The sequence below is a fragment of the Kogia breviceps genome, chromosome 11 (assembly GCF_026419965.1).
Source record: "Kogia breviceps isolate mKogBre1 chromosome 11, mKogBre1 haplotype 1, whole genome shotgun sequence".
Lineage (NCBI taxonomy): Eukaryota > Metazoa > Chordata > Mammalia > Artiodactyla > Physeteridae > Kogia > Kogia breviceps.
The window spans coordinates 77,503,002-77,524,640 of NC_081320.1; the positions used below are offsets into that span (position 1 = coordinate 77,503,002).

The 21,639-nt window shown below is 40.8% G+C and overlaps 1 protein-coding gene across 7 annotated transcripts in view; it reads right to left on the minus strand.

The window, feature by feature from the left end:
* Nucleotides 1-21,639, minus strand: part of LTBP1 (latent transforming growth factor beta binding protein 1) — a 432,121-nt gene that overhangs the window by 357,635 nt on the left and 52,847 nt on the right. For all 7 annotated transcript variants that reach the window (XM_067007826.1, XM_067007825.1, XM_067007830.1 and 4 more), the window contains one exon: nucleotides 16,988-17,285. In XM_067007826.1, coding sequence (XP_066863927.1) covers nucleotides 16,988-17,285 — 298 coding nt within the window. The remainder of the gene's footprint in view (nucleotides 1-16,987; nucleotides 17,286-21,639) is intronic.

Here is a 21,639-nt window from a genome sequence, read left to right on the forward strand (position 1 = left end):
TCTACAGGAGCTACGAACTCATGCACTATTGTTGCTCAGTGTTTCCAGTCAGGCAAAAATCTTTCTCATTCTTATTTAATTGCCCACACCTGCAGCGGCTTGAGTTTGAAAGGCTAGTTAGGGGTTAGTGAGATCTTCCCGCAGTACTGTCTACAAGTCAGAAGGATGCCTGGCATGATATTACAGCAGGCTAATCATCTAATTAACTGATTTCAGGCCTGTTAAAACCAGAACTGGACTTTCATGGAACAGGTCAAATATTTGATTTAATATAAATAGACGGAATTGCACTGCAGATGCTTTCTCCTATAAAAATATAGCTCTTGGGTTTCTTTAGTGGTGCAGTGGTTGAGAATCCGCCTGCCAATGCAGGGGACACGGGTTCGAGCCCTGGTCTGGGAAGATCCCACATGCCGCGGAGCAACTGGGCCCGTGAGCCACAACTACTGAGCCTGCGCGTCTGGAGCCTGTGCTCCGCAACAAGAGAGGCTGCGACAGTGAGAGGCCTGCGTACCGCGATGAAGAGTAGCCCCCGCTCACCACAACTAGAGAAAGCCCGCGCACAGCAATGAAGACGCAACGCAGCCAAAAATAAATAAATAAAAATAAATATCTCATCTTTAAAAAAAAATAAAAATAAAAAATAAATAAAAATATAACTCTTTACTAAAAAACAAATAAAAATTTAACTCCTCATTCTAGAAAGGGAGGCGAGAAACATAACAGATATGGATTATTCACTGAAATTAAAGAATCTTTAGTTTAGCCACTAGCACAGTACCTGGCACATAGTAAGTACTCAGTAAAAATACTTGAGATTCAAAGTCCCAAATCATTTCCTTTGGTTTCTTGCCAAAGAATTCCTAATGGACCTTGGACCAAATCCTTCCTTTTTTAAAGACCATCCTTTGAACGTGAAGATGATATACATACGTTTTTTTTAAAAAAAGAAGCACAGTATTTCCTTACTGCGTTTGGAAAGTATTTCTGATTCTGTGAAAGACAACACGACTGTTACTATCAAGTAGCATGTTGCTGGACTGATTACTTCACAAAGTAAATCATAAAACCTTTCCTAGCAACCCTAGGCCCTAACAACTAAATTAAACAACAAAGGTAAGTTACGTCTGAAACAAAACTGCATTATTTATTATTTAACATTGCACAATAAATAATAATGCAATTGTTTCAGACTTTAATTCTTTTTATTACATTATTTTAAATAATAATAACTAATGAGACCAACTAGAAACCAGATAATGCGATCCAACTAGAAAGATATTGAGCCTATCAACATGTAGGTTGTTACACAGACCTGTGTGTGTGTGTGTGTGTGTGTGTGTGTGTGTGTGCACACACAACTATCCAAGGCTCCTTTCCATCTCATCAGTAAAGACATCATGGAAGATGTGGGACTTCAGTCCTAGTGGAGGAGGCATATAGGTGAGTTGATCTCCTAGCATAGCATGAAAACCACCGAGAAGATGCACAGATGCTGGAAGGGGCAAAAATAACGTGAATGGCAAAAGCTGCCAACCAACAAACGTAAAGGTAGGAAACCGAAGTCTGATGAACATTTGAAAAAGTAAAAAGGGACCTTGATTTTTGCATACAACATGATGAAATGTCACCAAATGCGTTTTGAAGTGTTAGCCTGATCAACACAAAAGAAAATAGAATCTGGTTCTGATTACAGGTGGGTGAATTTAAATCCAGGGATAAAGTGGAGTAAGGAGAAGGAAGCTTTCAAAGACAGTCCCGCATTTCCCCATTCCTCAGGTGGACGGTCATGTATCATTTGATTTAACATATCTAGAGAGAGAGAAACATGCATGTACTTCCTTAGCCTGGATCCAAAGGAACTGTTCTCTTGACTTGTAGTTTGTATTCCTTCTGTTTTACAGAAAATCAGATTTGCTCTCAGGAAGTTACTATGAGGGGTAGGTAGCCTGCAAAGCCGGCTCCTTCAGGCATCACTTTCTCTAATCTGCCCATCAACCACTGGGCCTCCCCTCACATGTTCACAGCATCCTACCTGACCTGGCTTCCCACAGGTAAGTCTTGTATTTCTTTAGTGATATCTCTCATTTCTCAACACTCAAAGATCCTCTCCCCGACTGTCAGGGCTTTCCATAATCTGAGTCTACCCAACCCATCTCATTTCCTACTCTTCTTCAATGCCCCCTCATGAGATTAATCTCCCACCTGTCCTATGGAAACAGGAGACTGATTCCCACCATATCTTCTATCTTGTTACTGCCTTTACTTAAAGGCCAGCTTCTCCTTCACTTTTCGAAGTCCTCCAGATTCTAGTATGTTTTCCTTTACTCCTGTCCCCACTGATGGCCCCTTTCCTGATTCTTCACTTGAATTTATAATTTACGAGTCAGCTGGGTATTATCCTATATTATTATTTATCAGGCATTTTAGCCTGATCCCTCCAACTGGAGTGCCTAGAACGTTACCTGGCACGTGGTTGGCACTCAATAAACATTTGTCTACAGACTGAATGAATTAACTATAGTAAATTAAAATTTTGGATTGTGGAGGTGAGGAGAACAGAGCTTCTAACTTCATTAATGTGAGCCTGGGTTAAGGCAACCAGTTCAAAATGCCTGAGAACTATTTAGGCTTGGAAAGTTGTAGACGGTTCAGGAGAACCTAAAGATGTCTGCCTGTGTCAATCAACAAGCCTCTTATAGGACAGAAGAATTATGAAATAAATTACCCAATGAGTCATAGATTGTATTCTTGTCCTCATGTGCAAGTGGGATTTTTCAGAAATCCAATTTAAGAAGTTTCTTCCAAATGGGGATATAAAAAGATTCAATAACTACTAAAAACATTCTTTGTATACAAGGGCCTCCCCCTTTGAGAGTTCTTGAAATGTTTAACAAAGGGATCTTTAATATGAAAAGAGCTCTTACAAATTAAAAAATAATTATAACAACATGTAATATAAATTACATGTAATTTAAATGAGGCAAAGAATGTAAATAGATTATCCACATAAAAATACAAAGGGCTAATAAATGTGGAAAATGTTCTACCTCAATTTAAAAAAACTAAAAAAACAAATTGAAATTATTCCGTGAGCATGTGATAATATCATACTTCATAGGAATATTCAAAATCTCTTAGACTTTACAGACTATAATTTATCAAAGCCTTATTTGACAGTGACCACACTTACTCTGTCCAAAATATTAAGGATCTGAAGCAATCTAAGAAACATGTCACTGACTAACATATTTACTTCCACATAAAAATCACTACATTAAATTAATACAAAACAATATTGCCGCAAAGAAATTAATCAAGGAGATTGCAAAGTGTTTCAACCTTGAGTAAAATATTTCTAATATACGCACACTAAATTTTCCTACTATTTAGATTCCCAGGTCCCCTTTCAAGACATTAAGCCAATTAAGTTGTGAACTGCTTGCCTCATACATGGAAATGAGTTTCTTAAGAATTTTTTTTTTTATTCCTTCAAATAGCTTACTTAAACCAGGAGGAGCCACAGAAATGGAAGAGAAACAGAAAGAGAGAGAAGAAAGAGTTCCACAAAGGGTCAAGGAGGAAAAGGTTTATTTATGCCCAGGGAATGAGAAATGGAAAAGAGAGTGTCCTTTCAAATTTCTTTTCTCAAACTAAAGCACATCCTAATCTCCTCAAAATGTCCATGTCATCTTCCTGTTTGAGTTAAGAACATCCTTCCTAGAAATATAATTAGGAAGGATTAGCTGCTGCATAAAGGGGCTTTGAACAAATTAAGAAAGAATGATGTCTCACTTTAGATTCTGTCCATCAAATCTCCAAATACCGGAACTTGGCAAAACACCAACATCAGGCAAAAAAAAAAAAAATAAGCGGCACTTTAAAGCAATAAAAGTGATACCCATGTCAATAAAGCCCTAAAATGAGAATTTTAAAACATAATTTCTGTATCTGTGGCAGAGATACTAGCTAATTTTTAAAGATTTAGGACAGCTTCTACATTGGTAACTTACTATAATGGACTGTCACATTTTCTTCATGAAACAGAATACATTTTGACTAAATGAATCTTGATTGTTTTGAAAATAAACAACTTTTGTCAAACAAGAGTGGTTTACTTGAGAATTCATGCAATAACTAAAATTTTTCACTCCTCCACCCTTTTAATTTATATTTTGGGCTTCAAAATTACTGTGCAATTCTTTTTATTATTATGGTAAAAGAATCAGACCATGGCATATAAAAGATAGCAAGGACTAAGAACATGGACTCAGAGGTCAGGTTCAAGTCACAGCTCTGCCACTACCCTCCCGTGTGACTCTGGGTAAGGTATTTGCCCCTTTAAGCAATAAAACTTTATCGTCTGTGCTGGCTGAAAATTTGGGATGATGAAAAAAAAAATCTGTACCTAACACATTCTTGTTCTATTTTCTGCTATGTTCAAATAACTTTCAAAAGAGACAAGTACACAAGATTAATTCTATTCAAAGATATTGATAAAATATTTCTTCTGTTTTTTGGTAACAGCTATAACTCCATGAATCACATCACTCTGGAATCATATGAACTCTAAGTGAAAAATAATTGACATCTGCCTGCATGTCCTTGTTTGCTTTCTATGAGACTTGAGCCAATCTTGCGTCCAGGTTCAAATCAACTAACATTTAATTCAATACTCATGAGTATTAGGAAATTCGAGCTCATAAACTGGATTTATAGTGTCAGTTTCAGTAATTTTCCCAAGAGACTGGCTGCCTGGGCTCTGCTGTCACTTTCTTGTTTGTTACTGTGCCTTGTGCCTAATACAGGCATTCTAGGAAGTGTAAGGAGCAAGGAGATTTGGCACTGCAATGTCAAGAAGATAATATCCAGAGAACTAAGTGGAATCTAATCAATTCAAGTTCCTATAACATTCAGAGATACACAGAAAGCAGGTCCCATCATCACCTAGAGGTACCACAGAAGAATGGGATGGATGCAGGGCTGAACTACCGTCCCGTCAGAGTGAGTGAGATAACTGAGTGAACTTGTACCTACTCTGATCAGTGACTTATTGAACTTATCTCTTCTGATTACTTTGGGGAAACGGAGGCAGCTTAGAAGATGGGTTAATATCCACATTCCTGTGTGATCAGACTTTCCGATTCAGAGCAGTCATATCATCACCTACATTTTTCCGTTCACCAAGTATAAGCACTGTCCTTGGTACAGTGAATCACAGAAATTGAAATGAATGCTATGAAGGGAGGAGGTGAGGAGACATGGTGCTACGAAAGCATCTTTCAGGGAGTAAGGGGGGCGGGCAGCAGGGAACGCTTTCCCTAGGAAACGGAGATCAGTGGAACAAGCAGGTGTTAACAGGGAAGACGAACATGTACGGCGCATGTAGCTGCAGACGGAGAAAATGCGTCAGGAAGGAGCTGGGCAGACTCAAGGAGCTGCCTGTGACATGGTGACAGGCTGGGCAAGGGGAGACCATGGAGTCCCATCCCCTAGGAGTGGAGAACCATCCTTATCCTCAAGAGCACTGAGAAGCCAGTGAGGCACTTATGCAGATGAGGACAAGACAAGACACACGTTTTGAAAAGATCCCTCTAGTTTGAACTAAACTTCATAAAGTCCCCAGCACCTGGCATACAGGGGACAGTCAGACCCTTTCTGCTCCACTCATGGAAAAGCCCCCCGAACTCTAATGGGTACAGGAACAATCTCCAATCCAATTTAATTTCACCCAGTCTTGCTGGTTCCTCCTGTTATCCTGCATAAATGCATAAACATCTTGTTCAAACACTGCAGTCCTGAAAAATGACAGATATTTTTTCCTGGATTAGCAAATTGAGGCTTTCTCTTCTCCACAGTGTTTAAGTAGACTTTCTTTCCACTTACAAGTTCTTGTCTCTGGACCCGACGATCAGCTATTTCTGCTACGTCATCTTTAGTAGGATTAACAGATAAATAGGTAAAAACTATATTCAACCTTAAAAACCTCAGTGAAGATATACTAACTGTAGGCATATTTACCACATGTTATTTAACTCAAATTTTTATTTCCTATTTGTGCATATTTTGTATTATGTGAGGTGCACTTGTCACCTCCCTCACACAGGGCTCACGTCTTATAGGTTCTTTTATCCTAATCCCAGGCAACGCCAGGGCAGAGAACTGCTATAAAAATTTAGTCTTATAATTTAGTCTTCACTTTTCTCAAACATAAACAAACACCTAAGCCAAGGAAAACAAGGAAAGAGGATTTAGTCCAGCCCCAGAGGCACCTTGGAAGGATTCACAGGCAGTATCTATGGAATGCCAAACATATCGAAATGTAAAGAAGAATCTTTACATTAATCTGCGTAACACCCATAGGCCCTAAAAATCATTCTCATGCTTGGCATTGACCATGGAGGCCAGGCTAAAGCTCATGGGTTCCATGTGTCACCCAAACTGTGTTCTGTTCCAATTGCTTATCAGTGGCTTCGTGTGTGTTTCAATTCCAGTTCTGTGGTCCGTTCGCTGCAAGTGCTCTGACAACTAATTAATTCAACTTTCAGTGCACAGATTTATTTCATCACAGAAGAATAATCATATGGGAAATACTTTATCGGACTCGAGGGCCCCAGGCTGACTTTTGAAGGGAGGGATATTCATAGCCCTCTCCCCACTCCTCCCCACATCTGTCCACCCCTTCCTCACTGCCCCACCTCCCAAGAGAGTTACAATCAGAGTCCACAGGCCACTTTGTCTAGTGGGTGGGGCCATTATATGTCAAAAGTGGTGTTGACTTTTCAACCCCTAGTTCCATGAGGCAAAGGGCATGAGGAGAGCCAGCCCCTCCTGGTGCCTGGCCATGTCTGGGCTCTTGATCTCTTGGTTTCCCCCCCACCTTCCATCCACCACAAGTGCCTGAGTGTGCTGGTCCCAAGATTTCAGAGAACACTGGGGGCCATTTTTAGACCTTAAATCTATGTGAAGTGTTTAAACCTAACAATTGGAAGAGTCATAAGGGCTGTCTCTGCTCTTCACCAAAGAGGACTGTGATGCCTATTTATCAATACTATCCCTTCTGATTATAGCTCACTCGTGAGTAGCAGAGAACACTGCCAGCACAAGACCAGGTCCCTGGTAAAAGTCTGTGGTAGCCAGAATAACAGCCCCCCCCCCAAAAGATGTCCACATCCTCCTCCCCAGAACCTCTGACTATGCTAGGTTATGTGGCAAAAGGAAATTAAAGTTGCAGATGGAATTAAGGCTGCTAATCAGCTTACCCTGTGATGGAGAAATTATCTTGGACTACTCAAGTGGGTCCAATGGCATTACAAGTGTCCTTAAAAGTAGAAGAGGGACACAGAAGAAAGAACCAGAGACTGGCAGTGAGATGGACTGAGCCTGAGATGATCAGCTTTGACAATGGACAAGGGGCCACGAGACACAGAATGCAGGCAACCTCTAGAAGCTGGAAAGGGCAAGGAAACAGGATCTCCCCTTGAGCCTTCGGAAGGAAGGCAGCCCTGCCAACATCATCATTTTAGCCCAGTGAGACCCATTTCAGACTTCGGACCCCAGAATTATGAAAACAAATTTGCACTGTTTGAAGTCACTAAATTTGTGGTCATTTGTTACAGCAGTGATAGGAAACTAATGAGAACGCCATCAAAGTAAGAGGCAGTATACAGAGGTTAACTTCACAGGCTGCCTAAATTTGAATCTTGACCTTACACTTATTAGCTGAGTGCATTTGGGCAAATTATTTAACCCTCTGCACCTGAATTGCTTCATCATATGAAATGGGGATGATAATAATAATAATAATGATAAATGTCTATCTCACATTCCTTTGAGAGCATTAAATAATACTCAAGGAGTAATTAAAACAGTGCCTGGCGCAGAATAAACAAACACTCAGTAAATATTAGCTATTATTATTACTATACTGCACCAAACACCATCCTGATTTCTAGCAATTAAATTGGAGAGCAAACTAGCCCAGCACTTGCCCTTTTCAATCACAAACTTTGAGTTTCCACATAATTCCTTATATACCGTTGTCCAGAACTTAAACCCAGTCAGATACTGGTTGTATCTCAAAACTACTCTTGGCCAAGACTTCCTTGTGGGACCCAGTAGGGTGCAGACAGCACGGGGTACAAAGTGACCTCCCTGACTCTTCCCCTGCCTCTCCACCCCAACTCCACAGTCCACTCTTCCTGCCAAGTCCTGCTCAGGAGGAAAAAGTTCCTTGCTTCCAGCTCCTCAGACACTCGGTCACCCCATCCCCTCCCTCATGTGCCTGTTTTTCTCAAAGAGCCAACAGATACCAACATGATCAAACTTCACACAACGGATTGTGAAGTCCTTCTCAAACCCTGACATTGTTGTAACTAGTTGGGCTTGTTTTTCTGGTGACTTAGACTCACAAAGGTCTTTTTCTGGAATTTGCACATATACCTATGCACACGGCATTCCTCATAAGAGCCAAAAACTGGAAAAATTCCAAACATCCATCAAGAGCAGAACAAATGATAAGTCGCAGAGATGATGGAATCATCTCTGGAATGTAAATGTGAACTGCAGCCACACATAATTACGTAGATGAATCTCAGACATAATGGTGAGTGAAAATATACACGCTGTATGATTCATTTCTATATAGTTCAAAACAGACAGAACTGATCTCTGGTGTTAGAAGTCAAGAGAGTGACTCCCTTTAGGGAGAAGAAAAAGGGCAAATCTAGGAGAAAGGGGGTTTTGTGGTGCTGCCAATGTTCTACTCTTTGACGTGGATGGTAGCTCCATGTGTGTGGGATAATCACCAGGCGTGTGCACTTTTGATTTCTCTACTCTTCTGTATAGAATTTCAATTTAACTCCTACTTTTAAGAAAAGTTTAGGGGACTTCCCTGGTGGTCCAGTGGTTAAAACTCTGGGCTTCCAAGGCAGCGGGTGTGGGTTCAATCCCTGGTTGGGGACTAAGATCCCACATGCCGTGCGGCGTGGCCAAAAAATAAATAAATAAATAAATTGGTTTTTAGAAAGTTAAACTAATAAAATATTGAATTAAAGGCTATTTCTAAAAAAAAAAAAAAAGTTTCAAAAACATGCACATAAAACGATAAAATCAGTCATCGGTTCACATTTTTAGTTCCCATCACATCCATAAAGTGTCATGAACGCTAAAATCCCCAGATTGAGTTCCTTTTCTTCAACTTTCTACCATTTTGCCTTTCCCCCCGCCCCCCACATCATAAAGTAAGGCTCAAAACCTTTATCTCATAGACTTGTTGGGCAAACACAACAAGGAAGGCAGAGTACTGTGCAAATGTACAGGGCTTTACGAAGGTCAATGGTATTATTCCATGAGAATACGGTCACTCCTGCACTATCAGGACTCAGGATACAATCCTTGGACAGGGACTTAGGCATTCATATTTTTTTCTCCAGGAAAAACTCAACAAAAATGTATTAAACGTTTATTGTAGCCCCTCTGTGTACCTATGTAGATAAAACAGATGACTGTGCAGTAAGCATCATGACAATGGTTAAGTATAGGAAGCACAGAAGAAAAACATGGGGCGGGGCCAGCAGAGTGGGGGTGTCAACACTAAGCAAGGGCCCCCCACAGTCTGAGAGATCATTTGGGGAAACCTCTATTCAAGTGCTGACCATTTCCTTGGCTACTTTGATCAATTCAGACAAGGTTGCAACCTCAGCTATTAGTGCACAAAACACTTGAAACGTCTCCCTCAAATTGCACCTGTTGGTGTGGTTTTATAATGAGTATTTTTTTCCTTTAGGAGTAGTGTGAGAGAGTCCAAATAAAGCGAATGAGCTTATATTTGTTGTTGTTAATCTGGAGAGTAGAATAATTCAGGGAACATTCCACGAAGTCTCCCATCCTTGTACATATCACAGCATATAGTTCTTTTAAGGTTCAAACAACCACAGGGACAGGAAGCTAAGAACTGGAAAGAGATAAAGGACAGCGTAGCACCCTCTTCTCCCTGGCACAGACATCACTCACCGCTGCTTCCTATCAACCAACTCGTGGTAAATGTGAAGTATTCATTTCTCGAGACCTTTGAAAGTGGAACCCATTATCTCAATGTGGATTTTAAAGGGCCCTCCCCTATAGTTAGAAAATATCTGGTGTAGTATAAGCTCATTTGAGAAACAGAGAACATATTTGAATTATGCCTGTCTCAAAAGAGACCATTTTCTAACTTGCTTCTTTTCTCTTTACCGCATCCCTGAGAAGAAGATGACAGAAAAAGACATCAATGACATTAGGTAAGTTCAGGCCGCCTCCACTGGTTTGAGACAGGAAAAAACTATTTTTTCCAGAGAAACGAACCACCATCCTTTGAAACATAAAATGTTGAAAATAGCCATCACCAGGGAAGAAAAAAGACTGGATACATGTGAGCTCTTGAGATAGATTTGACATCCACATCCTGAGTGAAACCAGACTTCCTTCTCAAGCTCAAAGAGTGGTGACTGGGCACATTGTGTCCTGCAAAAGTGCCTCCTCCTTACACAGGACAGATAACAGCTCCCCATTTGGCAAAGCAGTGGTCATTTGTACCTACATTCTCTAAACAAGCAGAAGACATCAGCAGCTGAAGAATGTCCCTTACGACCTCCGCCTCATGGGTCCATGGTCAGTGCCTGTAACACCCATCATGACTAACAAGGATAAAGACAGACATTTCACACAAGTTGAAACAGCCTCACTGAGCGGCACTGAGGACTGAAAACAAATTCTTGTGGGAAACTTCAAAATATATGTGAAAAATGACACTGACAGGTGATGAAAAAGCTCTGGAAAACTGAACAGTTTTGATTTTTGCTCCTCTGTGGAGCTCCTGGCCACAACATATAAGCCTTAACACCTTTTTACATATAGGACTAAAGACAGACACTGCGGGTGCACCTGTGACCTAACAGAGGCAATTCTTTGCTGAATACGTGGACAGCTATACATGAACAACATCTACAGGATGCAATTATGAAAGTAACCTGAAGTGTTAATATGGACTTTCTAAAGAATGCCATACTATCAGGGACATAAAAGTTCAAGGAATGAGAAAAGTGACTGCCAAAATTTGTATACAGGAAGATGAGGCATCATTTGGTCTTTTCTTTAGCTCATGAAGGATCCATGATGTCGCCCGGAAAACTGGAAAAAGGAACGCCATAATAATAAACTTCCATGGAAAGTATGAATGCAAGTACCAACTACGGCAATGATACTGCCAGAATGCCCTGACCGAGGTCTTTCCAAACGAGTACCTGACCAAGTGGCCAGGCATGTACCACTGATACCCACTTGTTTTTAGTCCCTGCTGGGGTACAGAGGATGATCTTGGCTATTCATCTATAAAGCTCTGTCAGAAATCATGCATTCACCAAGTATCAACCACCATCAAAGACCGTGGAGATCCATGACATTACCAAGAAATGTCGGAAGACAGTAGAATAGGAAGACCTCCACGCCCTCCCTTTTGCCCACAGTGCCACGCCTGGATAGTACTTGATTCTCTTTTTCTTTGCCTCCCACCTCTGAGTAGGCACCAAGGTCTTTCATTAACAACACCTCCCGAGCTCATGTCCTGCCTCTAGGTTACCAGCACCACTACACATGTGACAGAGCCACCCTCCAAGTACCACTAGTCTTAATCTATTTTAGATGCTGCAGCCAGATTAATCTCCCAAGGCAGAAGAAAAATCGTAGCAGTCTTCCTCCTTGAAACTTTCTCTTTTTTGTTACTCTTCATTACAGAAAATTTCAAAAATACATAAAGGTAGAGAGAATTATGTAAGAATTGTGTGCCTATTATCCAGCTTCAACAATTATCCCCTCATGGCCAATCTTGTTACCGCTATACCTCAACCCACTGGATAAATGCAATCAAAGCTTAGACATCATACAATGTCATCTGTAAATACTTTAATATTATTCCCCTTCCTTATATAACTACAAGGTCATCAGCACAGCCCCCCAAATCAACCTTCTTTTATATCATCAAATTTCCAAATCAACGTCAGCATTTTCATGGTTGTCCTATCATCATTATCTTTTTTCTTTTATTTACAGTGTGTTTGCATCAGGAGAAACATAATTTAAATATTGTGATTGGTTAATATGTTTCTTAAACCTTTTTTTTTAACACCTTTATTGGAGTATAATTGCTTTACAATGGTGTGTTAGTTTCTGCTTTATAACAAAGTGAATCAGCTATACGTATATATATATCCCCATATCTCTTCCCTCTTGCGTCTCCCTCCCACCCTCCCTATCCCACCCCTCTAGGTGGTCACAAAGCAGCGAGCTGATGTCCCCGTGCTATGCGGCCACTTCCCACTAGCTATTGGTTTTACGTTTGGTAGTGTATATATGTCCATGCCACTCTCTCACTTTGTCCCAGCTTCCCCTTCCCCCTCCCCATGTCCTCAAGTCCATGCTCTAGTAGGTCTGTGTCTTTATTCTCGTCCTGCCCCTAGGTTCTTCATGACCTTTTTTTTTTTTTTAGATTCCATATATATGTGTTAACATACGCTATTTGTTTTTCTCTTTCTGACTTCCTTCACTCTGTATGACAGACTTTAGGTCCATCCACCTCACTACAAATAACTCAATTTCGTTTGTTTGTATGGCTGAGTAATATTCCATTGTATATATGTGCCACATCTTCTTTATCCATTCATCTGTTGATGGACACTTAGGTTGCTTCCATGTCCTGGCTATTGTAAATAGAGCTGCAGTGAACATCGTGGTTTAAACCTCTTTTAAGCTATAGGTTCCCCCTTCGTTACTTTTTCTATTTTGTTTTGTTGGGTCTTTTCGGAATTGTTTTGTTGAAATCTTAGTCTTTAACTTGGTTTTTAACCAATCTTTAAAAACTTCCATTACCACTAGTCTTCATTTATATCAAGTTCCATTCAAATCATATCTAAATGTGGTCATTTTCAAATATGTTCACAAATTCTTTGATATTTCTCTCTTCAAACAATGCAGCTTATTAACTACAGTCCCTCTGAGAGTGGACTCAACTTAGTGACTCGCTTCTAATGAGTAGAATAAAGCAGAGGTAAAGGTGTGTCATTTTCAAGACTGAGAAGGCCCTGTGGCTTGAGGATCACTTGCTCAGGGAGAAGCCAGCAGCCATGTTGTGAGGATGCTCAGGCAGCTCTGCAGAGAGGTCCGTGCAGAAAGGAAGTGAAGCCTCCTGCCAACAGCCATGGCAGTGAGTCACCTTGGCAGTAGGTTCTCTGGCCCCAGTCAAGCCACGCCTGCTGACTGCAACCTCATGAGAGACTCTGAGCCAGAGCTTCCAGCTAAGCACCTCCTGGATTCCTGACCCACAGAGACTGTCAGACAATAAATGTTTATTGTTTTAGGCTGCCAAGTTTGTGGGGACCTATTACACATCAGCAGATAACTAATAAAGCAGTCTTTCTGGTGTCACATCATTGCTTTCCCTAGAAATGCTCTTCTCCAGTTCTTTGTGGTCAAGTTTAACCATCTTCTCAAGCTCACAGATGACACTCTCCAGAGCCGCCCCTAGACCTCCATATCCCCAATGCTCCAAAATCTATAAACAACTGCTCCCTCCTTTGATTTTTCTAGAGAACTTTGTATCTGGTTTTAAGCCAAGCTGTCTAAAACCAATTTGGCCAAAGTAAAACCAATTCATCCAACCCCCACCTGCCTAAAATGTGTAGTTTTAACATTACAGTTTTACTAAAGTCACTATTCCTCAAATAGCCCAGGCAGGCTCCCGCTGGGGCCTCTGCCCTAGCCCCACACTTCTCCATGATTCACACCCTCACCTCCTCCGGGTCTTTGCTTAAATGTCACCTTCTCAGCAGAACCTTCCCTGACAGCCTATTTAAAACCACCAGGGCCCTCACTCCTTCCCATCCCACACCCATCCTGCACTCCCTGTCCATCACTGCAGTTTTATTTTCTCCACAGTACTTACCACAATCTAACATATGTTTTAATTACACCACTCATCAATCATCTCCCCTCTTCCAGACTGCAGGCTCCAGGAAGGCAGACATTATGTTTAGTTGTTCAGTGCTACATCCTGAGCCCCTAGAACAACGCATGGTACATAGCACGTGCTTAATAAAAACCTGAATAAATGATCAAGACTGCAGCATTTCATATGCCACACAATGGATGTAACACTAACTACACATTTTGATATTTTAGGTGCCTTTATGTCTACAAGCATTTTAAGAAGGCTTAATTAATTTCCTCCTTCACTAGACAAAAACCAAACCAAACCTGAAACACTCTAAAGTGGGCAATATTATAAATAGGTAACTTAAGAACTGTTACATTTCTCAAAAGTGGCCAAAATGATCCTATCATATGTGCCTCCTTGACAGTTTACATCTCAGGTGATCGGGTCATTACCTAAATTCATCGGTGGGCCAACTGTACCCCGTCCTTTGTACCCCTCTCAAGTGATAGCTCATCTATCGTTTCAAAATCTCCTTAAGAGCAGAATTGGATCTTGTACATCTTAATACTCCCTGCAGTACCTAGATAACAGGGCAACTGACAAAAGTTTATTAGGAAAACATCAGAATTGTTAGCATCTTGAGCCATCTCTTCTTCTCACCCAAAAGCTCGCGGTAGGCACGCCCATAAACACATGCCTGTAACAATGCGATCGTTAAAAACCATCTTCATTCAGCAGATGAGGTCTCTGAAGCAAATTATCTAATGACTTTTATTTTCCCAAAGCCAAGTTGGAGCTGAAACCTTAGCCTCCTCTTTGACTCACAACATTCTTGTCTAAATTACACTGCTGCTACCAAAAAAAGAAAAAGGGGGAACGGGAAAAAGGTTGCTCCTTTATCTGACATCTGACATATGGTTCTCACTAACAATCCATATATACACATCATACAGGGTCAGATTCTAACAGGGAATGGTGATATTCAGGATAAATAATGTCGCTTGTAAATGACTTCACAGCTTATGTAAGTAATAATGCTGGAAAAAAATAACTGCAATGCACAGTAATCTGACTCGATTGCCAAGGCATAGTTCAACACAGAAGTGTTCTTTGTTTTTAAGATCCAGAACAGTACGGGAAGAGAGATGTCTAGCTATGATATAATCAATGCTTTATATTATTTCAAAGACACAAAAAAACACTACTATCCTTTAGAGAAGGGGTCAGCAAACTACACTTCCGGGGCCAAAGCTGGCCCACACAGGCTGTTTCTGTATGGCCCATAAGCTAAGAATGATTTTTACATTTTTAAATGGTTGAGAAAAAAAAATCAAAAGAATAATATTGCGTGCCATGAAATTTATATGAAACTCAAATTTCAACATCCATCAATAAAGTTTTATTAGAGCACTCACACTCATTCACTTAAGCATTATCTATGGCTGCTTTTGTGCTAAGGACGGCAGAATTGAGAAGCTGCAACAGAAACCATATGTCCCACAAAGCTACAAATAGTTACTATCTGGCCCTTTACAGAGAAAGTCTGCCACCCTTTACACTTCAGGGCATGGATGCTGGAGCCTGGCTGCCTCCGTTTAAAGCCTAATATGTATTCTCCTTATTCTGCCTCTATTTAAATCCTAACACTTATTATTCACTTACTAACTGTGGACCTTGAATACATTACTTAAGCACTCTGCACCTCAGTTTCCTCATCTGTAAAATGGAGTTTGTAATGGCACCTACCTGATGGGGTATCACTGGTGAGTTATAAATGAACAATCATACAAAGCACGTGAAACAGTACCTGGCATGCAGTAAGCAGTTGCTAAGTACTGGCTATAACTACAATTCCTTCTCCTTGAGGGCTGCAGGATGTGTTTTCCAGTTGAAATGGTAGCAAAGTGCTTAGATTCCAGCACAGCCTCCCAAATCTCTTTATCATGGTAGAATTGGAGAATGAGGCAAGAAGAAATGAGAGGGAAAAAAAGGAAGAAGAGGACTTAGGAGGGAACAAGAGAAAGGAAAAAGTTATCAGGACCCCTCTCATCAGGGACAGTAGGTGGCCTATTCAAAGGGGAAGTATAAGTTAGGATAATTTCATCTGTAGCAACAGATTAAATAGCTTCTGTGGGCTGACGGGATACTAATCACCAGGTGGAAGCTATCCCGGGGGGTTGGTGGGGAAAGCATTCAAAATTCCAAGCAAGTGACTTACAGATGAACTGCTGGGTCATTTTTAAGTTGAGAACTTCCTGTATTTTACATTCCTAGACAAATGACAAGTGATAGCTGCAGTAATTCTGCATCTTGTTATCCATGTAGAGTAGCTAATTAAAAGGAAGCAATTTGTGTAAGGACCCTGTCCTTACAGAGTTCTCATTTTGTTCAGAATAGCACTTACTTCCTAACGCTAAGGAAAAAAAAACATGCTCCCATAAATAAAACACAAGCTCATTCACCAAAAATGGACCTGTGTGGCAACTGGGAGGTAAACATGGTGTTTAACAGAAGATACACTTAACCTGCCACCAAGGTGGAGAAATTCTCTTTCCCAGGACTCACTTTCACTTGAATACCTTCTCTGTGGAAAGATGAGTGCCTACCTTTTCCATGTACCTTTAAAAATCACACTCACTGTTTCTCTTTTTAAATTATGACTTCAAAAACTTTAAAGCACCCCCCACCTCGAAAAAAGAGAATTGTTTAACTCACAACTCCACCATAACCAAACAACTACCTTCATTATTCCCTTCCAACCTTGATCCCCTTAATCCTCACTACTGCTTTGCTTAATGCTTATGGTAAATCTTCCCTGCAGAGGCTAAACACACATATCAAGTATTTTTAAGACACTTGATGTGTAAACATAACATGTAAAACCTTAAGAAAAGGAAAGAAGGACATTACTATCCAAGTGATTTCTGCAAATTGTGCAGAAAAAGAAGAGTGATTTAAAGCAATGCATCCAAGAGAGAACTTAAGGTGCTCCTGAGCTGGAGGCAAGTTCAAAACACTCACTGAGAATGTATCTGCTGGGAGAGTCCCACTGAAGGCTTCGGCTTGAGGGTCAAGGTCATCTGGGCCACAGGACTGACTCTTGGTAGAGTGTCTGCCTTCTTAGATGAAGTGTGCTTTGCTGCTTGCTCAGGAGGGACCCAGGAGGAAGCAGCCACAGGACTCTGCCCTCCAAAGACCGGTGACGAGGTGTCCTGGGCAGCTGTTGTCTCACAGGCTTTGCCCTTGGTCCCTGGTTTACACACACAGAGTTGAGGCCGGAGACACATCCCTCCATTCTGACATGGAGGAACACAGCTTGCTGCAGAAAGAAATAGAAGACACACTTTGAAGAAAATCATTGTAGACTTTACTAATTCTTCCAAAGGCTTACCAGTAGCATCGGGCTATCCCTCAATAAAACAAAATGATGACGATGATGATGACGATAATAGATAATATTGATTAATGGCTTCCTGTGTGCCAGGCATTATTCTAATAGATATAGACACATTTAAGCCCCCAGCAACTGTCTCAAGTAGATATTTTATTTTGCTCATTTTACTGATGAAGAAAGAGGCACTGGGGTTATATAATTTGCCAAAGGTCACACAATCATTAGTAAATAGACGAGTTGGGATTGGAATTCAAGTGGACTGCCTCCAAAATCATCATTCTTAACCGCTTTACTAGAGCTGCCACTCAGAACTGCACCAGAAATACAGGGAAAAAAAGAAAGTGTTCTGCCCTTCTTTTTAAGTTGTGTTCTGTGGCTTAAGTTTAAATTTTAGGTATCCAAACAACATTTGGCAAGAAACAAAAGCCCAATTCCAAACCCAAACCCCCAAAAGTGTTACAGCCTTCATCTTGCATAAGCTATCATCAGAGCTTGGAGTGACTGTTTCAGAAATCTAGTCCAACCTATCTTTTTTCTTTTTTTTTTTTGAGAGAAAAACCAAGGGCAGAAAGGTTGAGAGTCAACCTTTATATATATATATATATATATATATATATACACACACACACACACATATATATACGTATACATATGCATAGATTTTTTTCTTTTTTTAAGCCAGTACATCCTTAATCTTATAACAAAAGGCAACCAAAAAGAAACAACCTCTTTATCTCCTATTAACTAGGATGCATGTACTCCGAATCACCAGACTTGTGGCCGAGCAGAGTTTTAAAGTTAAGCAGGGCTACGGGTCACTGGTAGGGTGAGTGGATTTTTATCATAGGTAAGGTCCCCTGGGAGTTTAGATGTTACTGACTTAAATTTTATGAACATCATAGGCCTATGGACATGATTCCTTCAGTCCCTTCTTTATTTGTCCAAATTAATTTATTTAAATGAACCTTTTGCTATCAGCCCACCTTTGACTTAAACTCTTTGTCCTGAGGCAGATCCCAATACTAAATCTCCCATAAAATTCAGCACAAGGTTCAGTCTACAAACAATCACAAAATAGATGAGGAATATGAACCAGAGGAGGCTCAGTTATGGAGGCGCCAAATGACCAAGACCTAAAAGCCCTGAAACCTACTGATTTTCTACAAACGAGAAGATACTTTTCCTATCTCCCTACAATTCCTATTAATTACAGCAAATAATGATAACAAATGGCTGTCAAGTGTCAGAATACTAGGTTGACATATTTTCTAAAAATTTGGAAGGATTCTTGGGAGAAAAAAAAATAAAAGGAAAGAAAAATGCAGCCAGCTCCTGAAGTGACCTTGGGGTAAGTTACTTAAGCTTGGTCTCTGCACCCATACAAGTCCAGGGGCAGCGGGGAGGGCAGTAGCTGCTTGTTCTAAAATGGTCCCCGAGGGCTCTTTCCATATTAGGCTTCTAGAATTCAAAGTCAAAAGCTATGCACTTCTAAAGTTCACGATTCTAATTTATCAGCATTTTCCTGGCCGAGTGATGATCATTAGGTCCCTACTCGGCCACGGTTATTTATGGAATGTCACAGGAATGGAAATGGGCTCCACCCAGAGAGAACAGAAGTGGCCACAAGCAAGGACTGGATGGGGCTTTCAAAGCTGAGCCTCTGCCAGAGATCGCCCCCCCACCAGGCACTTTCATGTACACATTCTCTTCATGCTTTCAATTAGAAACATGTTTCAGTTTAACATCTGAGAATGATTTCCACTTCTCCTCCCTCCCAAGGTGTACTGCAAATGTCTACAAATCTACCAGGAAGGCTGCACGGAGTGGCTTACAAAAGCTGCTACCTAGATGGAAGCCAAGCACCGAAATCTTCCCCAAAACCACCGGGAATATGCAACAAGGGCCTATCTTGAGGAGGACGTGGGTGGGTTAGAAGTATAACAGGGTGGCGATTTTCTTTTAACTCTTCAAATTTTGCATGTGGTAGGGTGAGGGGAGTGGGGAAAGAATAATTAAGGGAAAAAAATAACTTTAAACTCACACAGAAAAGAACATATGACATAACAGTAGGACTATATACAATAACACCCTTTCACACTAAGTCTGAAAAGGCAATAAGGAGAATGATTAGACAATTTCCTCTTCCACCTTCCCCACTGGGCTCCAACAGCAGCCTCCTGGAGCATGCAGACAGGAGGGGCTGCCTTAAACTGGGGGCAGGGATTCCCTAATTGCCAAGACAAGCCCCTCCCCTGACACGAAAAGCAAAACTCACATCCTGCAACCACACTTGGTCAAGCCCTTTTTCGTGTGATATTTGGACCTTGAGCAAGAGCGGTTCCCACGTGTCACTTCTCAAACTGTGGCGCTCGGACCAGCAGCAGCATCACCTGGAAACACTTTAGAAATGCACATTCTTGGGCTACCCCTGGCCTGCTAAATCCCAAACTAGAGCCCAGCAATCTGACTGCCCTCCAGGTGAGTCTGATGCTCACTCAAGTTTGAGAACCACTGACACAGGATTTGGAAATTGGCAGCCTTCCAGCAAAATTTTTTGAGAACTTACATTTTTATCACTGCAAGTTTGGTATTTTCACACTACAATGGCTTTTATGTTACTGAATTCTTGCCGTGACAGATGTGTTTGTCTTATGTTGCCCTTCTGTTTTTAATGCAAAAAAACTAAAAGTTTTTTCCACGTGACCAAGTTCTCAAGATAATTATGGGTCCCTTCCAAAAGTTTATACATTTGTCACTATCTACTTCATGGCCAATGTAAAACTTTGTAGGCATTTATGAGAAAACTGTTATTCTTTTTTTAATTGAAGTATAGTTGACTTACAGTATTACATTGGTTTCGGGTGTCAGCACAGATATTTAGTATATTTACAGATTACTCCATGAAAAGTTCTTCTTATAAGGGCTATAATTCCCTGTGCTGTACAATCTATCCTTGTTGCTTACCTATTTCATACATACTAGTTTGTATCTGTTAAACCCATACCCCTAATTTGTCCCTCTCCGCTTCCCTCTCCCCTTTGGTAACCACTAGTTTGTTATCTGGGACTCTGGTTCTGGAGAAAACTGTTATTCTAACTGAGGTTCTGAACTATGTGGAATATTTTAACTCTTACAGAAGTTCTTTAAAATGTTTTCCACCAGGTGGTTCTGCATTTGCCTGGCCAGCTGTGGTTGAACACAATGAGTAAACACTACATCAAGAGCTTATCACTGGGGCTTCCCTGGTGGCACAGTGGTTAAGAATCCACCTGCCAATGCAGGGGACGTGGGTTCAAGCCCTGGTCCGGGAAGATCTCACATGCCACAGAGCAACAAAGCCCATGTACCACAACTGCTGAGCCTGTGCTCTAGAGCCCGCGAGCCACAACTACTGAGCCTGCACCTTAAAGCCCATGTGCCACAACTACTGAAGCCCATGCACCTAGAGCCCACGCTCCACAACAAGAGAAGCCACCACAATGAGAAGCCCACACACCGCAAAGAAGAGTAGCCCCTGCTCACCGCAACCAGAGAAAGCCTGTGCACAGCAACGAAGACCCAACGCAGCCATAAAAACAAATTAATTAATTACTAAAAAAAAATTTTTTTTTAGGTATGAAATTAGAACACTCCCTAACACCATACACAAAAATAAACTGACAGTGTATGAAAGACCTACATGTAAGGGCAGACACTATCAAACTCTTAGAGGAAAACATAGGCAGAACACTTTATGACATAAATCACAGCAAGATCCTTTTTGACCCATCTCCTAGAGAAATGGAAATAAAAACAAAAATAAACAAATGGGACCTAATGAAACTTAAAAGCTTTTGCACAGCAAAGGATACCATAAACAAGACCAAAAGACAACCCTCAGAATGGGAGAAAATAGTTGCAAATGAAGCAACTGACAAAGGATTAATCTCCAAAATTTATAAGCAACTCATGCAGCTCAAGAACAAAAAAACAAACAACCCAATCCAAAAATGGGCAGAAGACCTATATAGACATTTCTCCAAAGAAGATATACAGATTGCCAACAAACACATGAAGGAATGCTCAACATCACTAATCATTAGAGAAATGCAAATCAAAACTACAATGAGATATCATCTCACACTGGTCAGAATGGCCATCATCAAAAACTCTAGAAACAATAAATGCTGGAGAGGGTGTGGAGAAAAGGGAACCCTCTTGCACTGCTGGTGGGAATGTAAATTGATACAGCCACTATGGAGAACAGTATGGAGGTTCATTTAAAAACTAAAAATAGAAC